This window comes from Vespa crabro, chromosome 1 (assembly GCF_910589235.1).
Source record: "Vespa crabro chromosome 1, iyVesCrab1.2, whole genome shotgun sequence".
Classification (NCBI taxonomy): Eukaryota; Metazoa; Arthropoda; class Insecta; order Hymenoptera; family Vespidae; genus Vespa; species Vespa crabro.
The window spans coordinates 19,640,360-19,667,402 of record NC_060955.1 but is presented as its reverse complement, the minus strand read 5'-3'; the positions used below and the strand labels follow the sequence as shown (position 1 = coordinate 19,667,402).

The 27,043-nt window shown below is 35.1% G+C and overlaps 3 protein-coding genes and 1 long non-coding RNA gene across 14 annotated transcripts in view; 1 reads left to right on the top strand and 3 right to left on the bottom strand.

The window, feature by feature from the left end:
- LOC124426695 (serine/threonine-protein phosphatase 4 regulatory subunit 1-like) overlaps positions 1-11,038 on the bottom strand; it is a 145,963-nt gene extending 134,925 nt beyond the window's left edge. The window contains exons 1-2 of one of the 3 annotated variants that reach the window (XM_046968733.1): positions 10,961-11,038; positions 10,832-10,876 (exon numbers count right to left, since the gene is read on the bottom strand). In XM_046968733.1, the coding sequence (XP_046824689.1) occupies positions 10,832-10,876; positions 10,961-10,967 (52 nt within the window). In that variant the 5' untranslated portion in view covers positions 10,968-11,038. Of the gene's footprint in view, positions 1-10,013; positions 10,654-10,831; positions 10,877-10,960 lie in introns of those variants that run through there. The other 2 variants (XM_046968724.1, XM_046968741.1) reach the window with 2 other exon arrangements.
- Positions 11,039-11,511: 473 nt separating this feature from the next.
- On the bottom strand, positions 11,512-15,597 carry LOC124426740 (RING finger and SPRY domain-containing protein 1-like). Its single transcript, XM_046968805.1, has 11 exons — positions 15,410-15,597; positions 14,964-15,294; positions 14,696-14,861; positions 14,442-14,624; positions 14,295-14,361; positions 14,048-14,188; positions 13,790-13,905; positions 13,575-13,718; positions 13,276-13,493; positions 12,920-13,180; positions 11,512-12,847 (listed from the first exon to the last, which is right to left on the bottom strand). Exons 2-11 carry the CDS (start codon positions 15,179-15,181, stop codon positions 12,760-12,762), a joined length of 1,602 nt encoding a protein of 533 aa, XP_046824761.1. The 5' UTR covers positions 15,182-15,294; positions 15,410-15,597; the 3' UTR covers positions 11,512-12,759.
- A 1,391-nt stretch (positions 15,598-16,988) lies between these two features.
- The window catches only part of LOC124426647 (E3 ubiquitin-protein ligase MYCBP2), a 171,503-nt gene continuing 161,448 nt past the window's right edge, over positions 16,989-27,043 (top strand). For all 9 annotated transcript variants that reach the window (XM_046968615.1, XM_046968660.1, XM_046968633.1 and 6 more), the window contains exons 1-30: positions 16,989-17,115; positions 17,534-17,597; positions 17,707-17,946; positions 18,009-18,162; positions 18,234-18,436; positions 18,518-18,835; positions 18,920-19,087; positions 19,177-19,395; positions 19,474-19,675; positions 19,772-20,161; positions 20,295-20,457; positions 20,534-20,616; positions 20,713-20,850; positions 20,984-21,184; positions 21,275-21,471; positions 21,542-21,794; positions 21,875-22,318; positions 22,398-22,525; positions 22,597-22,823; positions 22,903-23,083; positions 23,182-23,371; positions 23,463-23,597; positions 23,737-23,879; positions 23,991-24,626; positions 24,724-24,991; positions 25,059-25,345; positions 25,423-25,748; positions 25,867-25,973; positions 26,053-26,262; positions 26,353-26,497. In XM_046968615.1, the coding sequence (XP_046824571.1) occupies positions 17,021-17,115; positions 17,534-17,597; positions 17,707-17,946; positions 18,009-18,162; positions 18,234-18,436; positions 18,518-18,835; positions 18,920-19,087; positions 19,177-19,395; positions 19,474-19,675; positions 19,772-20,161; positions 20,295-20,457; positions 20,534-20,616; positions 20,713-20,850; positions 20,984-21,184; positions 21,275-21,471; positions 21,542-21,794; positions 21,875-22,318; positions 22,398-22,525; positions 22,597-22,823; positions 22,903-23,083; positions 23,182-23,371; positions 23,463-23,597; positions 23,737-23,879; positions 23,991-24,626; positions 24,724-24,991; positions 25,059-25,345; positions 25,423-25,748; positions 25,867-25,973; positions 26,053-26,262; positions 26,353-26,497 (6,515 nt within the window). In that variant the 5' untranslated portion in view covers positions 16,989-17,020. The remainder of the gene's footprint in view (positions 17,116-17,533; positions 17,598-17,706; positions 17,947-18,008; positions 18,163-18,233; positions 18,437-18,517; positions 18,836-18,919; positions 19,088-19,176; positions 19,396-19,473; positions 19,676-19,771; positions 20,162-20,294; positions 20,458-20,533; positions 20,617-20,712; positions 20,851-20,983; positions 21,185-21,274; positions 21,472-21,541; positions 21,795-21,874; positions 22,319-22,397; positions 22,526-22,596; positions 22,824-22,902; positions 23,084-23,181; positions 23,372-23,462; positions 23,598-23,736; positions 23,880-23,990; positions 24,627-24,723; positions 24,992-25,058; positions 25,346-25,422; positions 25,749-25,866; positions 25,974-26,052; positions 26,263-26,352; positions 26,498-27,043) is intronic.
- On the bottom strand, positions 25,604-26,422 carry LOC124426800. The gene is made up of 3 exons (XR_006942802.1): positions 26,290-26,422; positions 26,121-26,160; positions 25,604-25,744 (listed from the first exon to the last, which is right to left on the bottom strand). It is a non-coding gene; the product is annotated as an uncharacterized LOC124426800 (long non-coding RNA).

Here is a 27,043-nt window from a genome sequence, read left to right as displayed (position 1 = left end):
AAGGGCAAAGAAGAGACAGAAAGAAAAAAGAGAACGAAAGAAAGAAAGAAAGAAAGAGAAAGAGAGAGAGAGTATAAATAAAAAAAAAAAAGAAAAAATCAAAGTCGAGCATCGCCATTTCGTTGATCCCTTTTAAGCTTACGTTATAGAGGTACAACAGGTAACGAATAAACTTTTCATATGTTTTCACTTTCGGCGAATAATAAGGAACGACTAAAAATCGAGACTTTGCGATGATAGAATAGAATAAAAAGAAATTATAAGAAAAAGACATACATAGGATGAATGAAAAGAAACGAGAGAATCGAGAATGGTCTAATTAAGAGACGTAAGTTTATTAAGCTTCAGGTTTAAAATAGCGGACGACACACTGCCGAGGAATGTAAGGGCAGACCGTTTTTATTAAAGGGCAGGCGAGCCCTAAGATTAACTCAAACGAACTTTTCTACTCGGACCTTCGACGTTGTTCGAGAACAAGAATTAAGTTTTAGTTGCGTTCGCACGCGATCTTTCTACGGGGAGAAAAATATTTTTTAAAACGACGAGATACATATTTTTCAGACGTTAGAAAATTTTTCGATCGATAAAACTATTTACATATTACTGTCGGTCAGACAAAAATTTATAAAAATTGTACCTTCTAAAGGATATTCCTTTCCTTTGTCTTTCGTCTTCTTCTTTATCTTTATCTCATTTTTCCCTCCTCTCTTACGCGCATTAGTTGAGGAAAAATTGGAACGAGACGATCGATCGGTCTTACCACGTTCTTCGTCTCGTAAAACGTAGGTGTAGTGGCAAGAAAAGAGGCGAAGCTCGAGAACGATCGATTACTGGTCGTGTCTGAATTTAGGTTAACTGAAGGACCACGAGAAAGGCCGCCAAAGAGAAAGAGAAAGAGAGAGAGAGAGAGAGAGAGAGAGAGAGAGAGAGAGAGAGAAAGAGAGATGTGCGAGAAAAACCTTGCGATAAAAACAGCGCGGCCCAAGAAAAAGAGAGAGAGAGAGAGAGAGAGAGAGAGAGAGAAAGAGAGAGAGAGAGAGAGAGAGAGAGAGAGAGAAAGCCAAATAGATATTCTCGCAAATCTTCTCTATTATTCAGGTGAACGTACTCGTTTCTTCATAAAGGATCGACATTTTTGAAGAAGGAGGTCGGAGATCATCACTGAAAGGTCATCGATCGCACATATATGCCTCGAATAGTATTCGACATGGATTAGCAATCTTTAATCGATAAAAGCTATTTCTCGATGAATCCAATATAATATATCTGAGAAGGAGTACAGAGAGAAAGAGAGACAAAGAGAGAGAAAGAAAGAAAGAGAAAGAAAGAAAGAGAGAGAAAGAAAGAAAGAGAGAGAGAGAGAGAGAGAAAGAGAGAGAAGGAATAATTATGGAGCAATGCGATTTCCAAAGAACGCATTCATCAATGATCTTTACGAGACACGATAAGAAATACAGAGGAAGAAGAAGAAGAAGAAGAAGAAAAAGAAGAAGAAGAAGAAGAAGAAGAAGATGAAGAAGAAGAAGAGAAGGAGGAGGAGGAGAAGAAAAACAAGAAGAAGAAGAAGGAGAAAAAGAAGAAGAACGAGAAGAAAAAGAATAACAAGAAGAACAAGAAGAAGAAGAATGAGAAAAGAGAGATACAGAAAGAGAAGTATCAACGTAGAAGCCACGACACCGCGAGAGTTAGGATTAAATATAACCGTAGCTCGGGCTATTTATAAAGATTAACTTGTTGGCGAGATAACGAAGGAAGAGATGGAGACAACGGCGCTAAATTGTCGCAACAATTGCGCGAAAACCGTCGGATTCCGGGGACGAAATTCTTCGTGCCACATCGAGCTTCGGCCTCATTTCGCCTACGATACCAATAACGATGAGAAAGGAGAAGAAGAATAGTCGCATCTACATCGAGTGGAAAAATCTCGTGGAATGCGATTCGAATCTATCAAATCGTTGTCTTCTTGATGTTGTCCATCTGTCTGTCTGTCTGTCTGTCTGTCTGTCTGTCTGTCTCCCTCTCTTTCTCTTTCTCTCTCTGTTTTTATGCCAATCGAATATATCGTCCATTCGTAAACAATCTTCAATAACTATCGAAAGATCTTAGTGATATAAAATCGAGGAAGAATGGCAAAGATTAGAAAGGATTAGTAAAACAAATAATAATGCCGTCGATTGGCCTGAAAAATCAATAGGAAGAAACGTGGCATGAGAGCGTCATTAAAAAGCAGGAGTTTCATAGCTCACGTATTACGAGCAAAGTTCATGCACCTCGGGCGTGCTTTTTCCCCGACGAAGACGAAGACGAAGAAGAGGACGAAGACGACGACGACGAAGGCGGCAGCGGTGGCGGCGGTGGCGAAGACGGTGGTAGTAGCGGCGGAGACAACAACGACGACAACGACGATGGAACGCCGCATCATCTGGAATTTTATTTACACACGGCGTTCCACTACCAACGCTACTACTACTACTACTATCGTCACTAACACATACATACTTATACATACTTACACACACACACACACACACACACACACACTCAAATATTCGTGAAAGAGCGACATCGTCGCGACACGTACTTAAAAAAGAGGGAAAGAATTTTAGGCTCGTCCATTGAGAAGTTACTTTCCACGTTTACACTTACCGTCTAATCGGCTGGGTCGCCGCTTCTAAAGGGAAAAGAAAAGAAAAGAGAAGGAGAGGATTGAGATGAAAAGAGAGAAGTGAAGAAAGACAAAAGAGAAAACGTGTTAGTGCAAGAGAGAGAGAGAGAGAGAATGTGTTACGACATCCTTCCCTCGTTATCGCATCCCTACCGAAGGCACCTGATAACGTACCAGCTGTGCACGCTTCTGTCCGCCACACGATGCCACTTCTCTCGGTTGCATTCACGACGAGAAGGATCGTCGATTCCGTTGCGGATATAATTAATGACGCTATCACTCTTCCTCTTCGACTAAACCACCCTCTTATCATCGATTAGCGTTATCGATTCCGACTTTAGTCGCACGTTCCTTACATTTTTGAATATTACGAAGGAATCTTATAGTTTCTCCTTCTCCTTTCTCTCTCTCTCTCTCTCTCTCTCTCGTTCTTTTTCATACACACTCCGTTACACTTTATCTTGTTTTCTCTCATTCCTCGTCTAACTCGTGCGACTCGGATCATTCTTGACGATTTATCATCACGCCGCTTTCTCCACCGACTATCCTTCTCTCTTCCTGAAATGTCTTCCTTGTTACTGCGAAATCCGAATCGTCACTCTCGAGTGCAGCGAACCGTGTAAAAGAGCGAGAAGAGTAAAGAAATCGCCAAAGAAGAAGGAAAAAGAAAGAGAGAGAGAGAGAGAGAAAGAGAGAGAAAAGGGAAACCGTGTACTTCTTTAAACGCCCAGCATTCGCCCTCGACGATCGTTTGTTACAGTTTTTCGACGTCTACGAGATTACTCTTTTCCGTAAATTTATTCCTCCGGCTAATAGCGCGTGTTAGCTCGAATGAACGAAACCTTATCTATAGTAGGTGTCTTTTTATTTTTAGAAAATAACATTTCCGTACTTCATCGAAAGCATTATAAATACTTCCGTAGCTAAATTAAAGTAAATAATTAAAAGTATTAAAGTAAAATAATTAAAAAATTAAAAAGAAAAAAAACAAGAAAACAAGAAAAAAAACAAAAGAATTGTGTTTAAAGTTAAAAAAAAAAAAAAAAAAAAGGAAAAAAAAAATGAAAATAGATCGATCCTCTCGTTTTTCTTAACGGAAACTCACATTTCTCCCTTTAATCGTCTCGCTAATTATCTTTTTTTTTTCTTCTTTCCTTTCAAAAGTCAAGGTCACAGCGACGAGGGTAAGGCCAAAGAAAATAGAGGACTAAAAGCGTCGACGTTTCTCCGAGATTTTTGAGAACTTAGCGTTTTTATTCGAATAAAAGCCAGTGGCATGCTTTGATCTCTGGTCCTTTGAAGGGTCGTTGAATCGACTCGAAGCTGGGGCGACGCGTTAGTTTTACGTTGCTTGTCCCACTGCCCTTATACGCGTTCGAAAATTAGCTAGATTGTTTTTTTTCTCTTATACTTTTCTTTCTCTTTCTCTCTCTCTCTCTCCTCCCCTCTCTCTCTCTCTCTCTCTCTCTCTCTCTCTCTCTCTCTCATCTCCTCCCTTTCTCCTCACCCTTCCTTCATTCAGAGCATCGAAAGCGAACCAACGAAGGGTTGCCGGTTTTTGGAGGTACGTTAAGAGCTGAGGAGGATGCAAGTATGAAGGGTGCGTTTACATAGAACGTTTCCATTTCCCAACTATCCATCGATTCTCGACATCCATGTAACGCGATCAAAACTTTTCCTGTTACGATAAAATACAGGAAAGAGTCAGCTGGACGATTAGAATCGACGATTGTGTCACGTTAAGGGCATGTCGATGCAGGTAAAGCGAGTTTTTTTTTCTTTCTAGAGAGTACAAGCAAATTACATTAAGCGATTCGAGCGAACTACGAGAATAAATCGAACGCTGAACCTATGGCTCGAAGGTCGGCTCGAAACTTTCGAGAGACGCTACAACAAATGTGACACGCAAAAAGTGTCGAACTTGAAGCTGAACAGAAAAAAAAAAAAAAATAAATAAATAGATAAATAAAACGAACACGAAAGAACAAATTTCTTATACAAAAGACAATATTGTAATAGTCGAGAAGTTGAGCTGAAAAAATTGTCAATCTTTCCTATTAAATAATGACTAATTCTCTAAGATATATTTCCCTAGAATTTCTTTTTATTTATTTTTTTTTTCCTTCTTTTTTTTTTCACTAATTTATCAGAAACCATTCGAATTTCATTGAAGGACACGCGCGAGGGCATCGTCCTCCACGTCATTTTATAACGTTAATTAACGTTCGGATTATTAATTCGAGGATAAGAAGATAGCTATCGATATCTTTCATCGTTCGGTATTCCCTTTCCCACGTTCCCGATGAGAAAGATTATACAAGATTTCTGACGTCAAAGGGCGACGCGGTCATTGGCTGGATATAGGAATTTGTCTCTGGCACGGGACGCTCCTGTAATTAGCCACGATCGATGGATGAAAGGAGAAAAGAGAAAGACAGAAAGAAAAAGAAAAAGAAAGAGAGAAAGAGAGAAAAAAGATGAGAAGGAGGGAGAGTGCCGTTTGACTCGTCATTGTGTGTGGTGTTGGAAAAAGAGTTGGGTAACGAGCGAGAAAAGGAGAAGGATGGAAAGAAGGAAAGAAAGAACGAACGAAAGAACGAAGGAAAAAGCGAGCTAAAGAAAAAAGTGAGTGAGAGCAGGCGAGAGAGAGAGAGAGAGAGAGAGAGAGAGAGAAAGAGAGAAAGAAAGAGAGCGAGTGAGAGGGGTAGGGGGCATAGTTCGCGCTCGGTGCTCCTTGCTCGTTAGTCACGGCCTCGTCTTTATGAATGGGTTCGTTCGTGGCTTACGAGGAATCGTACTATCTCTACTACAACCATTCTCCTGGTCTCTCTCTTTCTGCAACAGGGTGTCAGCCGTCCTCCTCCACGCCTACTCCGCCGCCTCCTCCTTCTCCTCCTCGAGGGAGTCGCTTGAAACCCCTTACACAGAGAGAGTCACCGACAATGGAAGGCGGTCGCGAATCGATCGTCTACCTCGTCGCCGGCGCCGACTACGCGCGGTAACGTATTTCGCGTTTTCACGGAAGGAACGAAAAGAGCGAGAGAACGAGAAAGATGAACAAAATAGGGAAAAAAAAAATTAAAAAATTAAAAAATTAAAAAATAATAATAAAAATATAAATTAATAAATAAAAAGAAATAACTAGAAATAATATTCGAGAGAAACGATTTCGAGTATGAGCGAATCTGAATGACTAAATTTGAAGTAATATTTCTTATCAACGTTGTGATACTGTCAACGTGCAATCAAACGGGATGGAGAAGGAACATAAAAATGATAAAAACGAACGAACGAATGAGGAAACGACCGGTGGACCCTCGAAATGTTAAAAAAATTCATTAGTCAGTGACTTTCTCAAATCGCCGAGAGAAGAAATAGAAGCGCCGAAATATTGTGAGAGTATCGCGCGTAGGGCGCGGCTGATTCTCGTCTCTTCGGCAGAGACGCGAACGCAAAGGAAGGAGACGAAAGACGCGATGAAGAGAAAGAGGAGATGGTGGAGAAGGAGGAAGAGGAGGACGACGAAGAGGATGAGGATGAGGATGAGGAGAAGGTGAAGAGAGGAGAGAAAAGAGGAGGCGTTTATCATTCGTATCGCAGGCCTACTTTGGACCGCGCAGCCTTTTGCGCAGCCTTTTGCCTCTTAGGAGGTCTGCTCGTTCTCCGTAACTAGAAGAGCGAGAGCGAATGAGGAGGTGAAGGAGGTGAAGGAAGAAGAGGAGGAGGAGGAGGAGGAGGAGGAGGAGGAGGAGGAGGAGGATGAGGAGAAGAGGAGGGAGCCGTCGGTCGCGGGAGAAGACGAGGGATAAGGGGGGTAAGAGAGAGGAAGGGAAGGAGGGCTGGATGGTATTCGAGGAATGTCATGTAATAATCGGGCGGCCATTTGAGCGTCCGTTTTGACGACAGGCGGCGCCACTGCTCGACTCGCTCGCTTGCTCGCGCGCGCGCCAAGGAGCCTGTCCGAAGGGAGAGAAAGAGAAAGAGGGAAAGAGAAAGAAAGAGCGGGAGGGGGAGAGAGAGAGAAGTTATGGCTAAGCCTCGTGGCAACGATCGCCGACGATGAACCCCTCTCGACGGGTCCTCTCTCTCTCTCCTCACACACACACACACACACACGCACGCGCGCATTCTCCTGCTCTCTCCTCAGCGTGGGCCATCGATTATGCGCCGCGAAATTAAGCGCGATAACTTTTCGACGACGAGAGGGCATTCGTGCTTACTCAAAAGGGTGCGAAAAAGTAAAGAGATTTTTTTCTTCTCCCCTCAACAAAGGTTATGTCCATCGCATGAATTCAAGGATCACCGATCAGCGATGCTATCCGAACGTAAGAAAGATAAGCATATAGATACTAGACAAGTTATGTCGTGTATAACGAAAACTGCAAAAAAAGATCGATATCATATTTACAATATGACCGTATGCGGGTCACTCGGTCACGAATACGGCCAAAGTGGTACTTCTCGAGAGAGTAAAATCCATTTGACGTGAACTTACGAAACTCAAGCTCGAGTTCTATGCTCTGGGACGAATTGAGAAAAATAAGGGGATGATGAAATGGGAATTAAATAAGTAAAATAAATCGTTTTAATGTAACACGGCGATGCTAAGGAGGACGAAAGGAAAGAAGGAAGGAAGGAAGGAAAGGGTGAAACGCTGGTTTAAAAAAAGGGCTGCGGGGTAGGGGATCGAAGCTTAAAACGGGGCAAGCAACGAAAGAAAAAAAACCGGTATTTTTGCGTCGAGCACCAAGGGGTGCATTTCGTTGCGATTATAAAAGGCAGGGCAACCCCCGGTGTGTCTAGACGACGTGGCCTCCTATCAAAAACAGACCACCGAATTGAAAAGCCCGAAAGGGCAAGGAACTCGTCACAATGCCAAGAAATTAAAGTTTCTCTATATATCCACCTATACTCGTTCTTCGAGCACTCACTCTTTCTCTCTCTCTCTCTCTCTCTCTCTCTCTCTCTCGCTTCCTCTCACTCTTTCCTATTCTACTTCTTCTTACTCGTCCACGCTGCGACTCTAGTCCTCTCGATGTTAAACTCGAGTCGTGCGAGGGGTAAGGAATAAAAAGAAGAAGAAGAAGAAGAGATTACCTCGCGCGGAATAGACGAAGCTCTCCTTTCGGAAACGTTCTCAAGGGTCTTTAACGCTCAAAACGTAGGAAATTTTCGACGATCGTCGTGAAAAGTCGCACGTAGATCCGACAAATCGCGTCATTTCGCACGGAAATTAGAGACGGAAAGCATTGACACTCGAGAAACGTCCGACCCGGTAGCTGTCACCGCCAGTCCCTGAATAATTTACATAATCGCGGCTGATTACCAGCAGTTACCAGGGCTCCCATACGTATATATTCGTTGCCGCGCGACATCGACGTCATGGTATATCCTTGAGAAATCCCATAAACGTTTTCATAGAATCGATGATTTTCAAGTATCAAGATCAAATGCCCAATCTTCTTATCTCGATCGAAATGCCGCATTTAACGTAATAAATAATCTTTTAGTAATATCGAAAGTATGAAGGTAAAATGTAGATTACCGATAAATTAATGTCTAGACCATTTAAAATGAATCGTTCTTTTCTCGTTGATATATGACAAAGAATTCGCGGAATCCACGATGATTCGTTCGTTCGTTCAATACGAATCATTCATTGACGTTTTGACGTAAGTATGAATCAGAAAAGAGTCACCTGCATCGTCCAAAGATAAATCATCAAATATTCTATAGAGATTTGAAATTATTTGAAGGACGAACTTAGGATGGTCAATGAACATAATTCGTGCGATTCGATTTCTTAGAAGAACCAAGGATAGGATAAATCTATGGACAAATTTTATACCGTTCGTCTCGCTCGTCAATTCGTTTATATATGCGAAACAAACTGCCCTTGAAACAATCTTCTTTAAACGAATGAATCTACTATTCGAAGTTTTCTCTCTCTCTCTCTCTCTCTCTCTCTCTCTCTCTCTCTCTCTCTCTCTCTCTCCCTCTCTCTCTCTCTCTCTTAATCTCTCGACATTAACAAGAGATAAAAAAAATTGCAAGATAGTACAACGACAGCTACGGTTTTTTGATACCAATCAAGATCGAGCAATTATTTCAAGATCGTTTCGATGCTTCGAATTTTTTTTTTCTATCTACGCACATTTCAGAATATGAACAAACGAAGCTGATAAACTCTGGAATGCTAGATAAAGTCAGCTATAGGACCAGCTATGAGTTGGCAGTAAAGTATTAACGCGTGCGTTTCTAAATATTTTTTTTTCTACATATATACTTCAAGGGGTACATGTTGAGAGCATAAGAGAGGAAAAAAGAGATAGATAGATAGATAGATAGATAGATAGATAGATAGATAGATAGATAGATAGATAGATAGATAGATAGATAGATAGATGAAGAGGAGAACGAGAGAAAGAGAGAGAGAGAGAGAGAGAGAGAGAGAGAGAGAGAGAGAGAGAGAGAGAGAGAGAGAGAAGGAAAGAGAAGGAGAGAGGGAGAAAGCGGAATTCATCTGACCCACGTAAAATATAGGTTTTATCGGGCCAGAGGGTCCAGCTCGATAAGAACGTCCGAGTGCTATGCGTCAGACTCGGAAGTTGACTCTTTATTTACTAAAAATTGATTAAAATAAAATTATTTATGAAATAGTAAAAATGCGTATCATAATAGTCAATAAAACGCAATGCCTTTATACAGTTTAGGATAATTACGTTTTTTCGTAATGTGTAAGAGGAATTCTCCGAAAATCATTGAATCACTCTAGAGAAGAAAAATCAACAAACTGGTACAATACGTCTACGATAGATGGCACTAGTAAATATATACGATAGGTTAAGAGCCGAGATCAGTCACCCTGGTATATGTATAGGAAAGATCGTATATTGGCGCCTTCTTTCCTTTGATATTACCCGAAACGTCGCCATTTTCTCACAAAAACTCACCTTACCTCCTCATTGTCTAAATTACAAATATTATTGTATTTACGAATATACGATAATGATTACAATATAAACGTTAAACCATAAAAGTTACGAATCGAATAAAGTACATCAAGTACTCCATATTCCTAACCTCTTTGTTTGTTCTTTATTTAAAGAAATATATCGAATAATACGTATTATTTTATAAGAATATTTGAATGTTCGAAAATGTTCAACGTCATTAACGGTAAACGATCGTTTGAAGCATTTTCGACAAATGCGTGACGACACTGTAACGAATGTAACTTACTCGTGTCATTGTAGATAACACACATAAAAATAACGACTCATTTCATATCACGTTATAATGACAATGAACGAATGCAATAAAATATAATAAGAATAAAATTACGTACAAAATGGAACGATCAAACGTATTAGCAGGAAGGTCGTCGTCTTCTCGTAGTTGTGCAAGAAAAGTCCGTTGATGAAGAATGATCAAATTGTGTAGATCGAAATGTCGGGTATCTACGTTAAACGAATTCGCATAAAGGCATCCGGAGGCAGAAAGGAATTTGACAAGGCGCGCAGCGATAGAGTGGCGACGCGAGTCGACCGCGTGCCCTTTTTCTGTTTCCTCCTTTTTTTTTCGGGCTTGGCGGTCGAGGTAAACATAAGCGCTCGGTACATACAGTGGCGCCCCCTAACCGATAAAACGCCATCCAAAATCGCTCTCTCACGCGCGACGACTGTTGTTCTCTGTCTTTCTATCTACTTATCACTCTTTCTCACGAGTACACATCACCCTCTCTCTCTCTCTCTCTTTTTCTTTCTTTCTTTCTCTTCCTCTATGTTTTCATCTTTCTCACACGCATGCGAGAATGACACACGGAACTCTCGATCAAACGACCGACAATGATTTCGAATCAAGGGAGTTTCCTTGTTTCGCTTTTTCCTTTTATCTCATTTTCTCTCTCTTTTTCGGGTGGTTCCCTAACCTCGAAAAATGATGACTTGCGCGCGCGCGAATTTCCTTCTTGCCTATCGTGTCGACCTGTGTCCATGCCATGTTACGTATCATTACGATACGCTACGCGCGCATCGTGCACGCTTCGAATATCGTCGGCATGCCTCCGGTGGTGGGGCTATACTGTCCGTGTGCCGAACTCGGACGACCCCTCGCGCTTTATAATTACGATCATCGTCCTTACAACTATTATTTCATTTTACTCACCCTTGTCCGAGTCGTCGAGGTCTTCTTTTTGCATGTAGGATATATCTGAAACCCACAAAACGGCACAAGTTAAAAGAAAATCCCTCGTGTTTTTGGGCAGCCTCGTAGGATCCACAGTCACTCACTCACCCGCCATGTTGTAACAAACTGCGGCGCACTCTAACGGCGCCTCGTGTAATCAATGCCGATAGCTCGCTACGCGATCTTCTCGAAACTATCGACAACATTCGATAATTTGCGAGATAACGTATCTTCTAAAACAATTTTTGCAAAAAAATGATAGCGATTTCTCGATCATTATTTTCCTTCGGCTTTTTTGCCCAAATAAATATATACGATATCGTTTTAAGATACATATGCGAGAGTACGCAAGCCTTAATATATTTATGTAACATGTAAAGGCTTCTTTGTAAAGAAAAATTCGGGAGTAGGTTATTGTTGATGAGTACGAATGGATTTCATAAAAAAAAAAAAATTCTTCCAAAGCACATATATAATAAAACATTAGACTTTATATTCCTGCCAAGAATATAATATATATCTTTATCTTTTCCTTCTTGTTCTCGCTTTTTCTATATATGTATTTGTGTCGATATAATGTATACTAAGATATATCAATATTTTACAGTCTCCTATATAAGGGTTCATGTTACAGCATAAAGTTCATTATTTCGTTTCTCTATTTAAGTGAAATATGAAACAATATATGATTATTGTAAAATTTTTATGATGCAAGAGAAAATTGTACATCGAACTATACCTGTCATGGACTTGTGATCCAGTCACTTATCCATTATAAGTGTTTTTTGAATCAGAGTTTTATAAGAATCGCTAGCAACTCGAGTATGATATAGCCCCTATAAATTTGTAAATATGTGCTAGTTATTTTGATACATTCAAGTTATTGGTAACTGAAAACATGATTTGTAGATTAAAAAATATATGTTTATGTTTGTAGAGGCATATTTTAGAAAAATTCGTGATCCAGTCACAAATTTAATATTTTACATTTGTTTCTTATTATTTTCAAAAAAAACTGCTAGCAATTCGTTTCTAAATTACACCTAATATATCTTTTAAATGCTATAGTGTAGAAAAAAATATGTATAATCTATGTGTTATCAGTTATAATTAGGCATTTAATTAAAAGTATGTTGTAGGTAAAACCCACATAAAATATTAAGCAGATTGATATAAGTAGCATGTGTTACTTTTCCTAAGCCACCAAAGTGAATTAATAATTAATAATAATTTTAATAAAAAAAAAGTTACAGAGAATAATTTATTATTTAAATTATTCAAAAAATTACTTGACCATTCATAATCGATCAGTGAGAAAAAGAATAAATCAACGATAGATGGTGCAGAAATTGTAACATTTACTATTGACGTGATTCTGCATCTTGACTTGTATAGCTTAATTAAAATGTAGTATTATCATTAGTCGTATTAAAAGTCACAAAGGAGAAGGCCTCATAATTATGATAAAGTTTTTGGGAATATTCTATGGTTAAAAACCATAGTTCTCTTCTATCAAAATACTATACTACATATAGAGAATTGCATATAATATCACGACTGTATTCCACATATAGTAGATCTCATCAAATTGAATCCTTTAGACCAATTTTTCTTTACCACATATTACATTCAACTTTACGTTACATCTTTATCTATCCCACCATGGCAGCATTACTACTTCACATAATCTGTTTCATACGTACGTGTATACGTGTTAAGTGCATGTCGTTTATTTTAAACGTTGAATAAAACCAATGTTCATAATAGGAACAAAAGAGACTATACGTTAATAGAGGTAAATAACCTTCTATCTTCGTAAGTATCTCCTGATATCGTCTGAGCATAAAGTAATATAACAGACATAATAAAAGTATCTTTTCAACAAATATGGCTTTGCTTGGTAAGTGTCATATACCATCTAAAGCCATTTCATCGATCGTAGCTCTACACATAGGGCATTCAACCAATTGTTTTGAACACGTTTGGCAAAAGCCTCTGTAATAAATATTAATTACGAGGGCACATCAAGTATATATAATAAAAATGAGTAAATAAGATTTATCTTACCTATGATTACATGGTAGTAACCTTATTGAAGCTTTCTGATCAAAACATAAAGTGCATGAATCTTCCCTAACGCTAAGTCTTCTCAAACGATCTACATATATATGTCTGGGCAGCACAACTTTGTCTTCTGGATTTAATGAAGCGTGATCATTAAATTTCTGATATTCCCTATCAGTAGGAGGATATTTAAAGGGTACATTTCCAAAATTAAAAAGACATTGCTGGAATGACATGAAACTAGCTGCTGCAAAGAATCCAGACCTAACAAAAGACAAATGAAATATTTGATACGTTTTCATGACTTTGTTTCATAATTTTTTTTTTTTTTTTTTTTTGAATTTCAAATGTGAACATACCTCACAGTCTTGAAAACCTGAGTACATGGCTTCAATGGTACTCCATTTATAGAAAATATTATTTCTTGTTTGTTTAAATCCAACAAACAACCTAAAATATCTCCAGCTTTCCAACAAGGTCTATCGTGATATTTTTCACTTCTAGCATTATACCAAATCAGTCTTCGACAGCCATCACAAGCTAATGAGAATTCATCATCTCCTATACCATAACCTTCCTACAGTTAAAAGAAAAAGTGCAATTAGTAATTCAATATTAATTATTTTAATACAAAAATATAAATATATGGACTTCATACATGATTTAAAAAGGTACTATCTTTTGTAGCCCAACCAATTTGCATTACTCCTGTAGTAATTATAAGAGTTTCATAATACCAAATTCCTGAATCTACTTGAAACGTACATCTTACACTTTCAAATGAATATGCATCACAACGGGCCTAGAATATAAAAAATGGAAATATTAAATAATATCAATAACTATTATTATTTATAACTGATTCATAACTACCTCTAAACCATTTGGTGATATTTTCAGGTACTCGCTTACATCCTTTGTATTTAACATAACATTAATACCAGTCATGTCAACTGCATCATGAGAATACTTTCTACCTTCCATTAAAACTAGAAAATTATAAATAAATGCATTAATATCATTTATATAAAATAGCGTATATCTATATATATCTGCGTGCGTGCATGCGTGTGTGTATGTGTGTGTGTGTGTGTGTATAACCATACATACAAATCTTATTGTAATATTTACATAAATTATCCAGACACCACTGTGCACAGAAACCAACTTGGCGTCTTACATAGTGAAACTCTGTGGCCCATTTTTCCAGTTCTAATAATGGATTTTGTTTTTCTGCTATAAGGCGTTTCTTAATTGTTATTTTATTTTCACCTACAAATAAATATATATAATATCTGTAATAAACATTATTTAAGACCTCTTTTAGAGATCTTTTAAGATTAATTAGGGTAATAATTAATCATAGAAGAAAGCTTACTTGTCTGGGCAAATTTTTCTAAAGCAATTAAAGAATATAGTACCACATAAGGTTCAATATCATCTCTCTGAAATAGTAATTTTTGAAAATTAATATTATTTATACTTAAGTAATATATTTAAATGAAAAACAAGAGAAATAACATACAAGATTTGAAATAAGATAATCTAATGTAGCGTCTGATAATATTGCTATACTACTAGGACCAGCCAACTTCTCTGCAATGCAGCCTAATACCACACAAATATTTCGCTGTTGCGTTGGACTGGTTTGTATTTTTCCAAGTCTTTGAGATAATTGGAACATATGTGATAAACGTAAAACAGAATCCTATAAACGAGGAAATGTTAAGTTTGACACTTTAATTGTCATATATTGTAGTTACTAATATTTGAACAAACTTTTGAAGGCAAAGGTCCGTCATCTAACAATAAAGTAATAACAGAAGGGCCTAATGGATTGTGCATAGGAATAACATTTATCATAGAACTGACTACTTGTATCCAACCATCCTCTTTATCCGCAATGGCATGTAATTTTAACATAGCAGGTGGAGGTTCTTGTTCACTGAAATAAAATTATTTCTATGATATATGTTCAAAAATTAAAATAATTTGTAAAAATAATATGATCAATTGTGATTTTATATTAATAAAAAAACATGCTCACTTATCAACCAAAGATCCAATAACTCCAAGTGTTTCCAGAACAAGCATGTCAATAGCAGTCGATGTTGGAAATTTAAAAGTTGGCGACGTTGTATCGCCAGATACAACTGTGCTTACGTTTGCTTGTGGTAATATAGTATTTTCAGATTCTGCATGATTCTGATGTCCATTATATGTTTCAAGATCTTCTGGAGTGTCTTTACACAAACAATTGCCCATTCCCACAAATTTTATAATTATTTTCTATGTATTATATAACTATGTAAAATGTATATGCTATATTTACATAAACAAATAACATGCGTATTTTTAAATTCACTATCCATATAGAGCTAAAATGAGAAAAAAAACAAAGATATTCAGTTTACAATCAAGGAAATAATGATTACGAACAAGGAAGTATTAAAATATTTTATGAATATGAAAGCATAAATACAAAATAATCACCAATGAAATATTAATAAGTAAAGTCATGTCCTTCTATCATTATTAAACTAATGATTTTTCATATATACGTTCTTGATACAACACCCTGTATTGCGTTGAGTATATATCCAAGATATAATTAAAGCGTAAATTTTGTAATTAAAATTCCAATCAGTCTTAATCTATTATCAACTTATTTCTATAATAATTCTAAAAATATAAAAAGAAAACTTTATTAAATACGTGATGAAATCGTATGTATGAATGAAATTTCAAACATTTCTGGAGATAAATACGATACTTGCTTTAACTCATTGTTTGGTTGTATTATTTTTAACCACAGTCATGTTTAATTATGTTTACCAACTTTCATGAATTGACCATGTCAAATTTTTGTCTTTAAGAAGCCCCATTGAAATTGAAAAAATAATTTGCAGAACCGTTTTAGTAAGGTTATGTTCTTGATGGTCTCAACAGTAATATAAGTATAGCAGGACTCGAGTAGTCGATGTCTATCCTGCGATCGGTCGTTAAGTAACACTATCAGATAAAAAACGTTATAGTTTTATAACGTCTTATTTTTTTTTTGTTTACGACTTTTATACGATTAATGCATAAATATTTAGATTACTACATAGAATATCTATATATAGGCAGATATATTTTTATCTATTACTTTGTATTTTCCTTATTCTTTTATATTTTTTCCTTGAAATATTAAAACTTACAATACTTGAAGATACTGGAAAAGACTTCGAACTATGGTATATAATTACAAAATCAATTAATCAGTACATTTATTATATTATTATATCTATTATCGCAAAGTTTTAAAATTATATTATTTATCTACGTGCAAGTATTTTCAATGAAAAAACTTTCATTTATATATTGTAGAGATAGACGTCAAAATGAAGATAATCAATTGTAACATAAATAAGATTAATACAAGATAAATGATTAAGAAAAGATACGTTTGTACTTTAAAGTTTTATCAGAGGATTATGCTATTTCGATTCATAATCGTTTTTATACATTCGATAAATATATAACGTAACAATGCTAAAACTGATATTAACAATATAAAATTATAAGAGAAAATATTGATCATTAATATGCAAGTATCTACGACCAAAAAATAAAAACATACAAAGAATCTATTTTATGAAACTCATTTTATTATCATTATAATACTTTGTTAGATTGAACTTAATGACCTCATAAGCTAATTTGCTCGTTTATAGTTAATTATTTTTTTTAAAGTATTTAATTTTAAAAAATCCGCTTGATCATTCTTCGATAATCGAAAGTCGATTTCGTTTATTAAAAATCGAAATTGCGAAGCGGTCGCGGTCCGTCTGGTACTTTCAAGACAAATTTCTTGACACGCATCTAATGCGAATCGTTGACTACTTTTTAATTAATACGAGAATAAAATAATGAGTATAGATTCATTGTATCTCATATATTGATAAATCATTTAACTTGCAAAAGAATTTTGTGAATTCACCGAAGGAACTCTTTTACGAACTACATAAAAATAATCACATGTAGAAGACCGAAGAGTGTCAACGATCAATAGTATAACGAAAATGAATTGGTGAATATTACCTTAAGTATTCCGTGGAAATCATGGTGTCCGGCGAACACGAGAGATTGTTACCCGAGCCTGATCATTACACGAAATGCTTTTACGATCTCTTTAAAAATGTAGCTGAAGCGCAAAGGTACGTAAGCGCGTCTAACCTCCCATGATCTTTGTTTACCTGTCACTTTTGATGATGCCTTCGAAAATAGTTATCATTCCTTGAGATTTAATTAAATACCTAAGTAAATTTCTCCAGCAATCAGAAGGTTGTATCGTAGATGTTGTTTACCATACGAAGTACGCAATACAACTGTCTTTATTTTTCTTCAGGAATAACCTCAAATGTTTTATTTATATCACCTATGTCAACTGACATTTCTAGTGTATACAAATATTTTTTGTTTACCTTTCATGTTTTATCTCGCCGATCATTTATGAAGACTGTTATCTAGTGTATTATTAGGAATTATAATTTAATTCTTTTTTAAAAATTGTATTACATATATTTTTCTTCTCTAAGAATATAATTTATTATTTGATATGTCACATATTTCTAGGTATAAGGATGAATGGAAAAAATGTAAAAAAAATAAAGCTGTTAAGAAAAGAGATAAAAAGAAGGTATTATGATTTATTTATTTCTCGATTCATATTTTTTTCCTTTTTCTTTTCTTTTTTTTTTTTTTTTTAATATATATTATATTGTATATATATATATATTTATTTATAGATTGAGGTGGGAGGAGATTTAAATTATAATAATCCTCCAGAAATAGAGGTTTCTTATAATGCATCAGCATTTGCTGTATTCGCTAGTGTTAGAAGTGCCATTCTTGAAAAATATGCCAGAACAACAAGTGAGATTTGCAGAGCATCTAATTGTGGCTCTCCACCTCCAGAACTTAGTGATACGATTGATTCAGAGAGCGATGACGAAGATAGGGTATCAACTATTCAGAGCTTACCAAAGGTAAGAAATATATGATCGATACGTTAACTAATAATTTTTTAATCTACAATTTGTTTTCACAGATTGTAGGTATTGGATTAAGAAGCGTTTTTACATTAATGCGTGAAAGTAAAACCATTGATCCTATGTTATGTACAAAAGCATTAGTAGCCTTATTGGATGTATTACAAGGACAGCTCCCCGAAGGCTTAAAATCTGAACCAGATGATGTCATAGGTAAAAATTGTTAATTAATTAATTGATCTGTATGAATTTTAATTTAATCAAAATTTATTATATTTTTCCAGATCTTTTATTTGATTTGCTGTTAGATCTTGCAACATCTCATGGCCCTGAATCAGCAGCTGCTAATGATGGTAGTCATTTGACAGCAGTCGCATGCGCATGTCTTTTAAGCCTTGTTGTAGTCAGAGGAGATACTGGTCGTCTTTTGGCAGCGGTAGCTGCTTTACTTATGTGTCCAAGAGCATTAGCAATTCAAAATATACAGGTAAAGTTGTAAAGATATATAGACTTTTATCATGTCCAAAATATAATCATTATAGATAAATATTTTTATTTTTTATTTTAGATGCCATGTGTATTAACTTCATTGCAAAGAAGTGTACACGCTGTTCTCCTTGGTAAGCTTGCACGGCCAGACTGGATAACATATGGAGTTCCTAAAAATTCTAGAATTTATACATCTACGCTTAAATTACCAAATGATATAAATAATATAGTACTCAATGGTAGAAGTTTTGTGAGTGATGGAAAGTACCTTTATTTGCATACAAGTAAAGGATTATTAAAAATTGGTAGTGGACATGGTGGTACAATTTGGGGTCATGTATATGTTCATGAAGCTGATTTTTATCCAACAGAAACTGGATGGCTTGGCTATGCAAAAGTTAGTTATAATTTTATAATCTATCTTGATCTTTTATTACAAGAAAACATAAATATATTTATATTTGATGTTCGTTTTTTTCAGAACTCATTATACTTTAAATGTGCACCAAGAAAGCAAAGTGAATTAGTAATCATAAATGCAGAAACTCTTATAGTGACAGGTATAGCTGTATTGGAAGGACGTGATTGGTCATCTTCTGTTATGTTTTCTGATGGTGAAAATCTTGGAATGATAACAGCTGGCAAAGATGTGAGTATTACAATTTCATGAGTTAATTTTTTTTTTTTTTTTTTTTTTTTTTAATTAATTTTAATATGACATTTAATATATCTATTTAGGATGGTTTTGTGGTACGCACGATAAATACATTGAGTAATCCAGTATCATTTGCCTCAGAATTACCATTAAAATTAGCAAGGAAATGTGTAGATATCTTTGGATATGCAGCTTTTGATGAAGAACAAGTTGTACATACATTGAATCTTGGTTGTGACGAGGAAATAGCAATGGTTACAGCAGGGAAAGAATTTGGTGTACTTAAAACAGTGTCTGGTAAAGTAAGTACGATATTTAGTATTTATATAACTACTTATTGGGCATTGTACTTAAAACAAAATCTATTATATTTTCTATAGATATTATATACTGGAAAAGGAACATCTTTGGGTATGAAAAGTAACACAAGGCCTAACAGATGGTTGGAACTTACACTTGGTAAAGGTCCAAGAATTACACATTTTGCTGCAGGTCATGACGGCCAACATGTGATTTTTGTTATGGAAGATGGCTCTGTTTTATTTGCTGGAACTGCCAAACGTGGAGAAGATGGTGATAGCAGTAAGTAATGATTTTAAATTATATTTCAAATATATTATAGTACATTACATTATGTAATCATTTACATATTACATACTTTTGATGTTTTTACCTCAGACAAAGCTCGTAGACAACCTAAGCCAGTTAAGCCAAAGAAAATGATCAAAGTAGAAGGAAAATTTATCATAGATACTGCTTGTAATAATGGTACAACAGCTTTAGTGACAAAGGAAGGTTCTCTGTTAATGTTTGGAAAAGATACATTGCATTGTGACCCAGTGACAGGCTTAGTTACTGATCTCATAGATGTTAGTGTTGTTCATGTTTCTCTTGGAAAGGCACATGCTGCAGCATTAACTAATAAAGGACATCTCTATACATTTGGAATTAATAATAAAGAACAATGTGGTAGAGACTTCTCGACCGTGCATACAGTGAACAAAGAAGCTACAGTAGTTGCTATGGAGATGGGCACAGGAGAAGATGAGCTTATTGTAGCTGAAGAAGGTACTTTTTCTTTTTAATCTTTGTATTGCTTTATTATTATTGTTATTATTATTATTATTATTATTATTATTATTATTATTATTATTATTATTATTATTATTATTATTATTATTAATATGTATTATTAATATAGACGGCACAGATCCTGGAGAAGACTGGGAAGAAACAAGAGGTATGTGTCCACCAGGCCAACATCAATGGAGCCATCGTGTCTGTATGATTTGTACAGTATGTCGTGAATGCACTGGATACAGTATATCGTGTTTAAGTACTCGATCAGATAGAAATCCAGGCCAGTAAGTATCTATTAATATTGTCTGAATACTTTTTAATATAAATTTTATTATTGTACTAACTTTTTTTTTTACACAGGGAATGTGGCTGTGGTGAAGGTGATAGTGGGTGTGCAGAATGCGGATGTTGCCGTACATGCGCAAGAAAGAGTTGTAATAATGGTAATAAATTCTATTTCTAAAGACATATTTATTAAAATATCCAATGATAATCAGCAAAATATATGCAAATTGTAATTTTTTATTATTGCAATATAGGTAGATCAGGTTCCAATTATCGAGAATATTTACAAAAACGCTTAGGAGAAATAAGACAACAAAGGCAGAGAAGTAAAGCAGGTCCCAGTGCAATGAGATATGGGATGAAAATGAAAGGAGCCAATAATCAAAGATTAGGTAAATTAATAAAAAAGAAAATTAATGGATAAAAATGATAAATATATAATCGTTATTTCTCTCCCTCTCCCCCCCCCCTCTCTCTCTCTCTCTCTCTCTCTCTCTCTCCTCTCCCCTATTGTGGGAAAAATAGGATCAAGCATTGCTCCAAAAGGAAGTCAACCAGGTAAAATGGTATTAGGATTAGGTAGTAATGTTGCGGGAGAAGAAGTCATTGGCGGTAGCGATGTAGAGAGAGGAGATGCTGCAAGAATAGCAAGTATACCACCAGCTAGAGTTCCTATACCTAGCGATAGTCCTGTGATTCAAGTGTCTTGTGGTTTGCATCATACAGGTAAATTAATGCATATATTTTTAATATAAGTATTTTAAAATATTTTAATAAAATTTTAAATTATATTTGAAAATATATTACATGATACAGTCATCCTTTTACAAAATGGAGAAGTATACACATTCGGAAGCAATATATATGGTCAATTAGGTATCGGATATATGGTAACACATGCTGGTCCAGTTCACGTTAAATTACCTACATTAGCGACTCAAGTCGCTGCTGGATCTAATCATACTGTTGTTCTTACAATAAACGGCGAAGTGTATACATTTGGTGCTTATCAGGTATCTATCGGATATTAATTGCGTCAATATATTTTTATTTACTCAAATCTTATATATCCTATATTTACAGAAAGGACAATTAGGCAGATCAGTAGGAACTAGCGAAAATGAATCTGTAAATATCACTTCTCAATCTAGTCGTCGCACAGAGAAAGCTCAACCGTGGCAGAGCTTTCCGAGTATAGTTCCGAATATTGGTTCCCGATGGGGTAGACGTGCAACATGGATCGGAGCTGCTGGAGATCAAACATATATAAAAGTCGATGAAATTAATTCGATTAGTTTAACAAGAAGCACTGTAATGGCAAATAAGAATTGCATAAGTATAATCATCTTTAATAACGTTATTGTTATAATAAATATCTGTATAATACTTAGTGTAATTTGTAATAAATTTTTACAGTATTACTTCCACATCAAAATGATCATGCAAACTCTTTTAAATGCTTAGTTATAAGTAAAAGAGATGGGACATGCAATAGTTACAGTGGTAACGATCAAGTGGATTTTAGCAATTATGCAGCATGTCTAGATCCTTTGTACAATGTTATTTGGACTTTTAATCCCGTGAATAATGAAATAAGCCTGTACAACATTATATCTACAGAAGCTAGAACTATATCAGGATTGGAAGCTTCTATACTTAGTCCTGGTTTGGCATTACCTGTAGTACCTACATGTTTTGTAACACGTTCACAAGCAGCAATGCATTTATTAGCATGCTTGGATACACTTACACAAGCACAAGATGAAAATTTAACTATAGTTGAAGAAAATGAATGCGATCAATCGACTCATGGTAAAGTCTATAGTAGAGAAGATTTTGCCACTGTTAGTAGATTTGAAAGTAGGTATTCATTAGTTGTATCATAATTATAAACAAACAAGTTATATATCACCATTCATAATTAATTATAATTATTTAGATCATGGTGGAGGTTGGGGTTATTCCGGTCGTTCCATTGAAGCAATTAGATTCATGCCTAACACTGACATACTATTAGGCGGATATGGTTTGTTTGGAGGTCGTGATAAATACACAGCAAAGATAAAAGTAATAAAACAATATTTAAATAAAGATAATATTAAACGATATGTTACATAGTAATTTTTTAATTCATACAGTTATTTGATATTGGAGTTGATGGAGGTGATCAAGAAAATGATGGGGAACTTTTAGCAGAAACAGAAGAGATACCATATGAATGTGGACCTAGACAAAAGTACGCAATTTTATTTGATGAACCTATTGCATTGCAAGCAAACAGATGGTACGTGGCATGGGCAAAAATCGATGGTTCATCTAGCGATTGTGGATCTAGTGGGCAAGGAATGGTCACAGCAGAGGATCAGTTAGTTATTATTTTTTCACATAAAAAGTTACGTTATATGGGAAGCAATTAATTTAATTTTTGTTTAAAATAAATATAGGGTCAGATTCTATTTTAAATCATCAAAGAGATCTAATAATGGAACTGATGTTAATGCCGGACAAATTCCACAATTATTATATCGCGTTGTAACACCAGAAAATCAAACGTCCAATAGACAAAGAGATCAAATAGGACCAGTTTATATACTTAAAAGAGAATTTAGTAGAACAGTAACGAAAGTATGTATTTACTATTAGAAAATGAAAAAAAAAAGAAAAGAAGAAAAAAAATTTTACTTTTTTACAAGTTTATAATGGGAAAACTATATTGATTGCAGGATTGTTTTCAATCTTTAATATCTCTTCTTCAATGGAGTTGGAATACATTAAAGGCAGGATTGGCAGATGCAGCAGTACACATTGCTTCATCGTCTCATGTGTTTCTTGAAATGGAACGTTTAGTCTATATTAGTAAAGCTAGTTTACGACTGCTTAGAATATATACCAATGAAATTTATCCAAATCAAGGTATGTATTCGAATATGTGCATAGGAAAATGAAAGGGAAAAAACAAAAAAAGAAAAGAACAAAATATTAAAAATTCGTGCATTTTAAACAGCTGGAAAGAGAACTCCATCAGAATCTGTGCGTCTCGCTGAATGCATAGGCGAAGTACGAGCTTTATTACGTCAAATTTTATCCGATTCAGTACCTTTGAGCACAAAATGTAAAGGCAAAACACGTTCTAACAAAAGTACGTTTCTTTTTTTTACTTATTTATATATTTTTTTTTTTTATTTATGATATAAATATATCGTTAGCAAAAAATAAATTTCATTTTAATTTTTTAATATATATATATATAATAAAAAATGATTTTCTTTATTTTATAGATTCGGAAAGTTTAAATAATAAAATGAGCAATAGTATACTCGAAGAGTGTCATAAAACATTTGTATCGTGCTATCACGCATTTTATCCAACGGCATATTTAAAATGGACTTCTTTATGTGAATTATTGTCAGAAATAGATAAAGTAAGTGTCATTCATACATACATACATATATATATATATATATATATATATATATATATATATATATATATATATATATTTAAACATTGTCGAATTATTTAATATTTTTAGGAACAAGGAGTAACCACGAAAGATCGTCTTCTTTCGGCAGTTGTAGCTTCCCTTTGCAGTCCTACGATTCGTCTTAGATGCACGTTTCCAATTTTAACTAATACGATGGATAATAGTGATGGTATAAAACGACAATTGAGCCCTTCGGATAATGCTGGTTTATTAATGATGAATTCAACAGACGCACATCAATATCCTATTCTCGTTGAACAAATTAGTTATAAATCTCAGGTGGAAAGTTCTGGAAAAGAGATATTGAATTGGTCGTTTCGCGAAGTCCTCGAAAGATTATTAGATTTGGTATTGGTACCAGTGAAAAAAAATCTTTGCAGAGAGAAAAGTTATTCTCTATCAGAATTAATTTTGCACTGTTGTTATTTACTCGCCCGTGTTATCGCTGAATTAGCGGCACAATCCAATGGAAACGAAGACGAATTGCAAGGAGCTTATGGTAAACTTATGTATACTACACCTTCGAGATTCACTAGAACAAGTCAAACGAGATCTTGGAATACTGGAAATGGTTCTCCCGATGCCATTTGCTTCTCCGTTGATAGATCAGGGATCTTTATCGCGGGCATTGGTATTTTTGGAGGTGTTGGAGTATACGAATACGAATTAGAATTATTAGAGGATGTATGTGATTTCGAATTTTCTTTTATATATTTATTATTTATTTTAATAATATTTATTATTGATTGTTCTTTTTTTTTTCTTCTTTTTTTTTTTACAGCAAAGTAATACTGGAAACGATCCGTCTCACACTCAACGTTGGACTAGTTTAGATTTTACAAGAGGATCCTTTGGGCCAGAAGGTTGTGTCAATGATATAATAGAAATAAAGTTCAATAAACCAGTAGCAATCAAGGAAAACGTAAAGTATGCTATTAAATTGAGGAATCGTGGTGGACGTACTAGTAATGGAGATGGCGGTTTGAGCGTAGTCAAAGGACCAGATGGCACGACATTTACATTCACGGCCTGTTCATTCAGTTTCAATGGTACGACTTCATCAATATAAATTATTTTTTTTTCTCACGTGATATTTATCTAATTATGTTTGCGTAGGAACAACACAAACAAGAGGTCAAATACCACACATTTATTATTTTTCAAATCCTCAAGATTCCGATGGTCAACATACTAGTCAAGCGATAGCTGAAGTACAGGCAAGAAAGTGTACCCTTGCCATGACAGCTACGATTATTCAACGTTCTAACGAAATATTTGCATTAGCAAGAGAAAGGGCCGAAGAAGTTACTGCCAGTGAAGTACTTGGTAATGCAACTTTTGTAACGACTCTTTTACCTTTAGTGATGGCTCACATTAGTCCTTTAGCAACATCAGATCCAAGGGTAAATAATGTTTATTATAATTTTCTTTCTTAATGATTAAATAAAAGCAAAATAATAATAAACATTTTCGATTTCAGAGTGGCGTACAAATACTAACTTTGATACAAGAAATGCTTCCTCACGTCGCAGCTTTAAATTTATTATCCATTATGGGAACATCTCAATTATCGCAAGATAGTGAAACACAACCTCATTTTACTCCACCTATTACCACCAGTCATCATTACACTTGGCTGGAAAGCGATCATCCCTATAAACCTTCTGCAGTGTCACATTATAAAGTTAATTTTCCAGAATCCGTAAAATGGTTAACGATCGAATTCACTTCGGATTGTGGAACGTCACAGCCAGAGGATTATTTACAACTTTACATTCCAAACGTTATTACAAATGCCTCGGCTGGGTAAATAGAAACAAAACAAAACAAAATTATATCATTTATATGCGAGTCTAATCATTTGTTTTTGTTGTTATTGTTTTTTTTTCTTTTTAACGACATTCTTTTATCTATTCTTTTTTAGTACACATGGAAACACGGTGTCGGAAGACACTTTGTTATATTGGCCGGTATTACATAAAATGAGTAATGTGCAAAGTCAATGGCCACAAAATGCAGTTGTATTACCAGGTAACATATATTCAAATAAAAATTCAAAATCTAATTTTTAGTTACGTACTACAATCTTAAATTGAATAATATTTTCTAGGAAACGAAGTAATATTTTCTTTGGAAACTGCATCCGATTATATGAAAAACGAAAGATCAAATACATACGGCTTCAAGTGTTTGGTCATCGGTTATGATTGGATTACATCTGGAAATGGTTTGAAAAATTTAGAAATCGAACTGTCGTTTCTTGGTGGAGCATGTAGCGCCAGTTTAATGAAGAAAAATCTTATTTTACCACCTGTGTCAGGTCGGTTTATGAAAAATATTATCTTACTTTTTTGTTTTGAATAAAATGTAATAAATTTTCTTATTTTACACTTTATACGTTTGTTTACAGCGGAGGAAGTACAGAACGACTTCGAGACTATGCAAGAAACAGCGAAGCGGATATTCTCCGTACATTCGATCTTACTCGGACGAGGATTTGCTTTATCATCACCGCCGACGGTATCTCAAGCTCTCGATGGAGTTCTTCCCTTCAGGTAAGTTTAACAAAAATCAATCGATTCGATAAAATTAAAAAAAATGAAGAACTAGAAAGATGTAATGCAAGAAGATCTTATATATCTCGGGCTCGTTATTATTCCGTTTTGAAAAGTAGAAAATATATTTTTAGACGATCAGTGACAGTAATCTATTCGTTATTGTAGGTTACTATATGAAATGAGTATCAAGGAACACAATGTCGTCTTAGAATTATTTCGTCTTAGAATAATTACTCTCGCCTTTGGCGTTAATGCCGCGTACTGTAGCATGAGTAGTGACTCATCTAACGAGAGAAACACGCGTCTCTGACAGCTTCATAATCGCGCAATCTCGTCTTGTTGAGTAAACTAGATGCGAATATCCATGCGAGGTATGGAAAGTTTGCGAATTGTTGACACGTAATAAATCCAAGTCGACGTATTAATTTTCCGTCTTGGGATGACGTACGACGATGTTGTCATTGAAAAAAAAAAAAAAAGAAGAAGAAGAAGAAGAAGTAAAGAGAAAGAAAGAAAAAAGAAAAAGATAAAAAAAACTCGTTC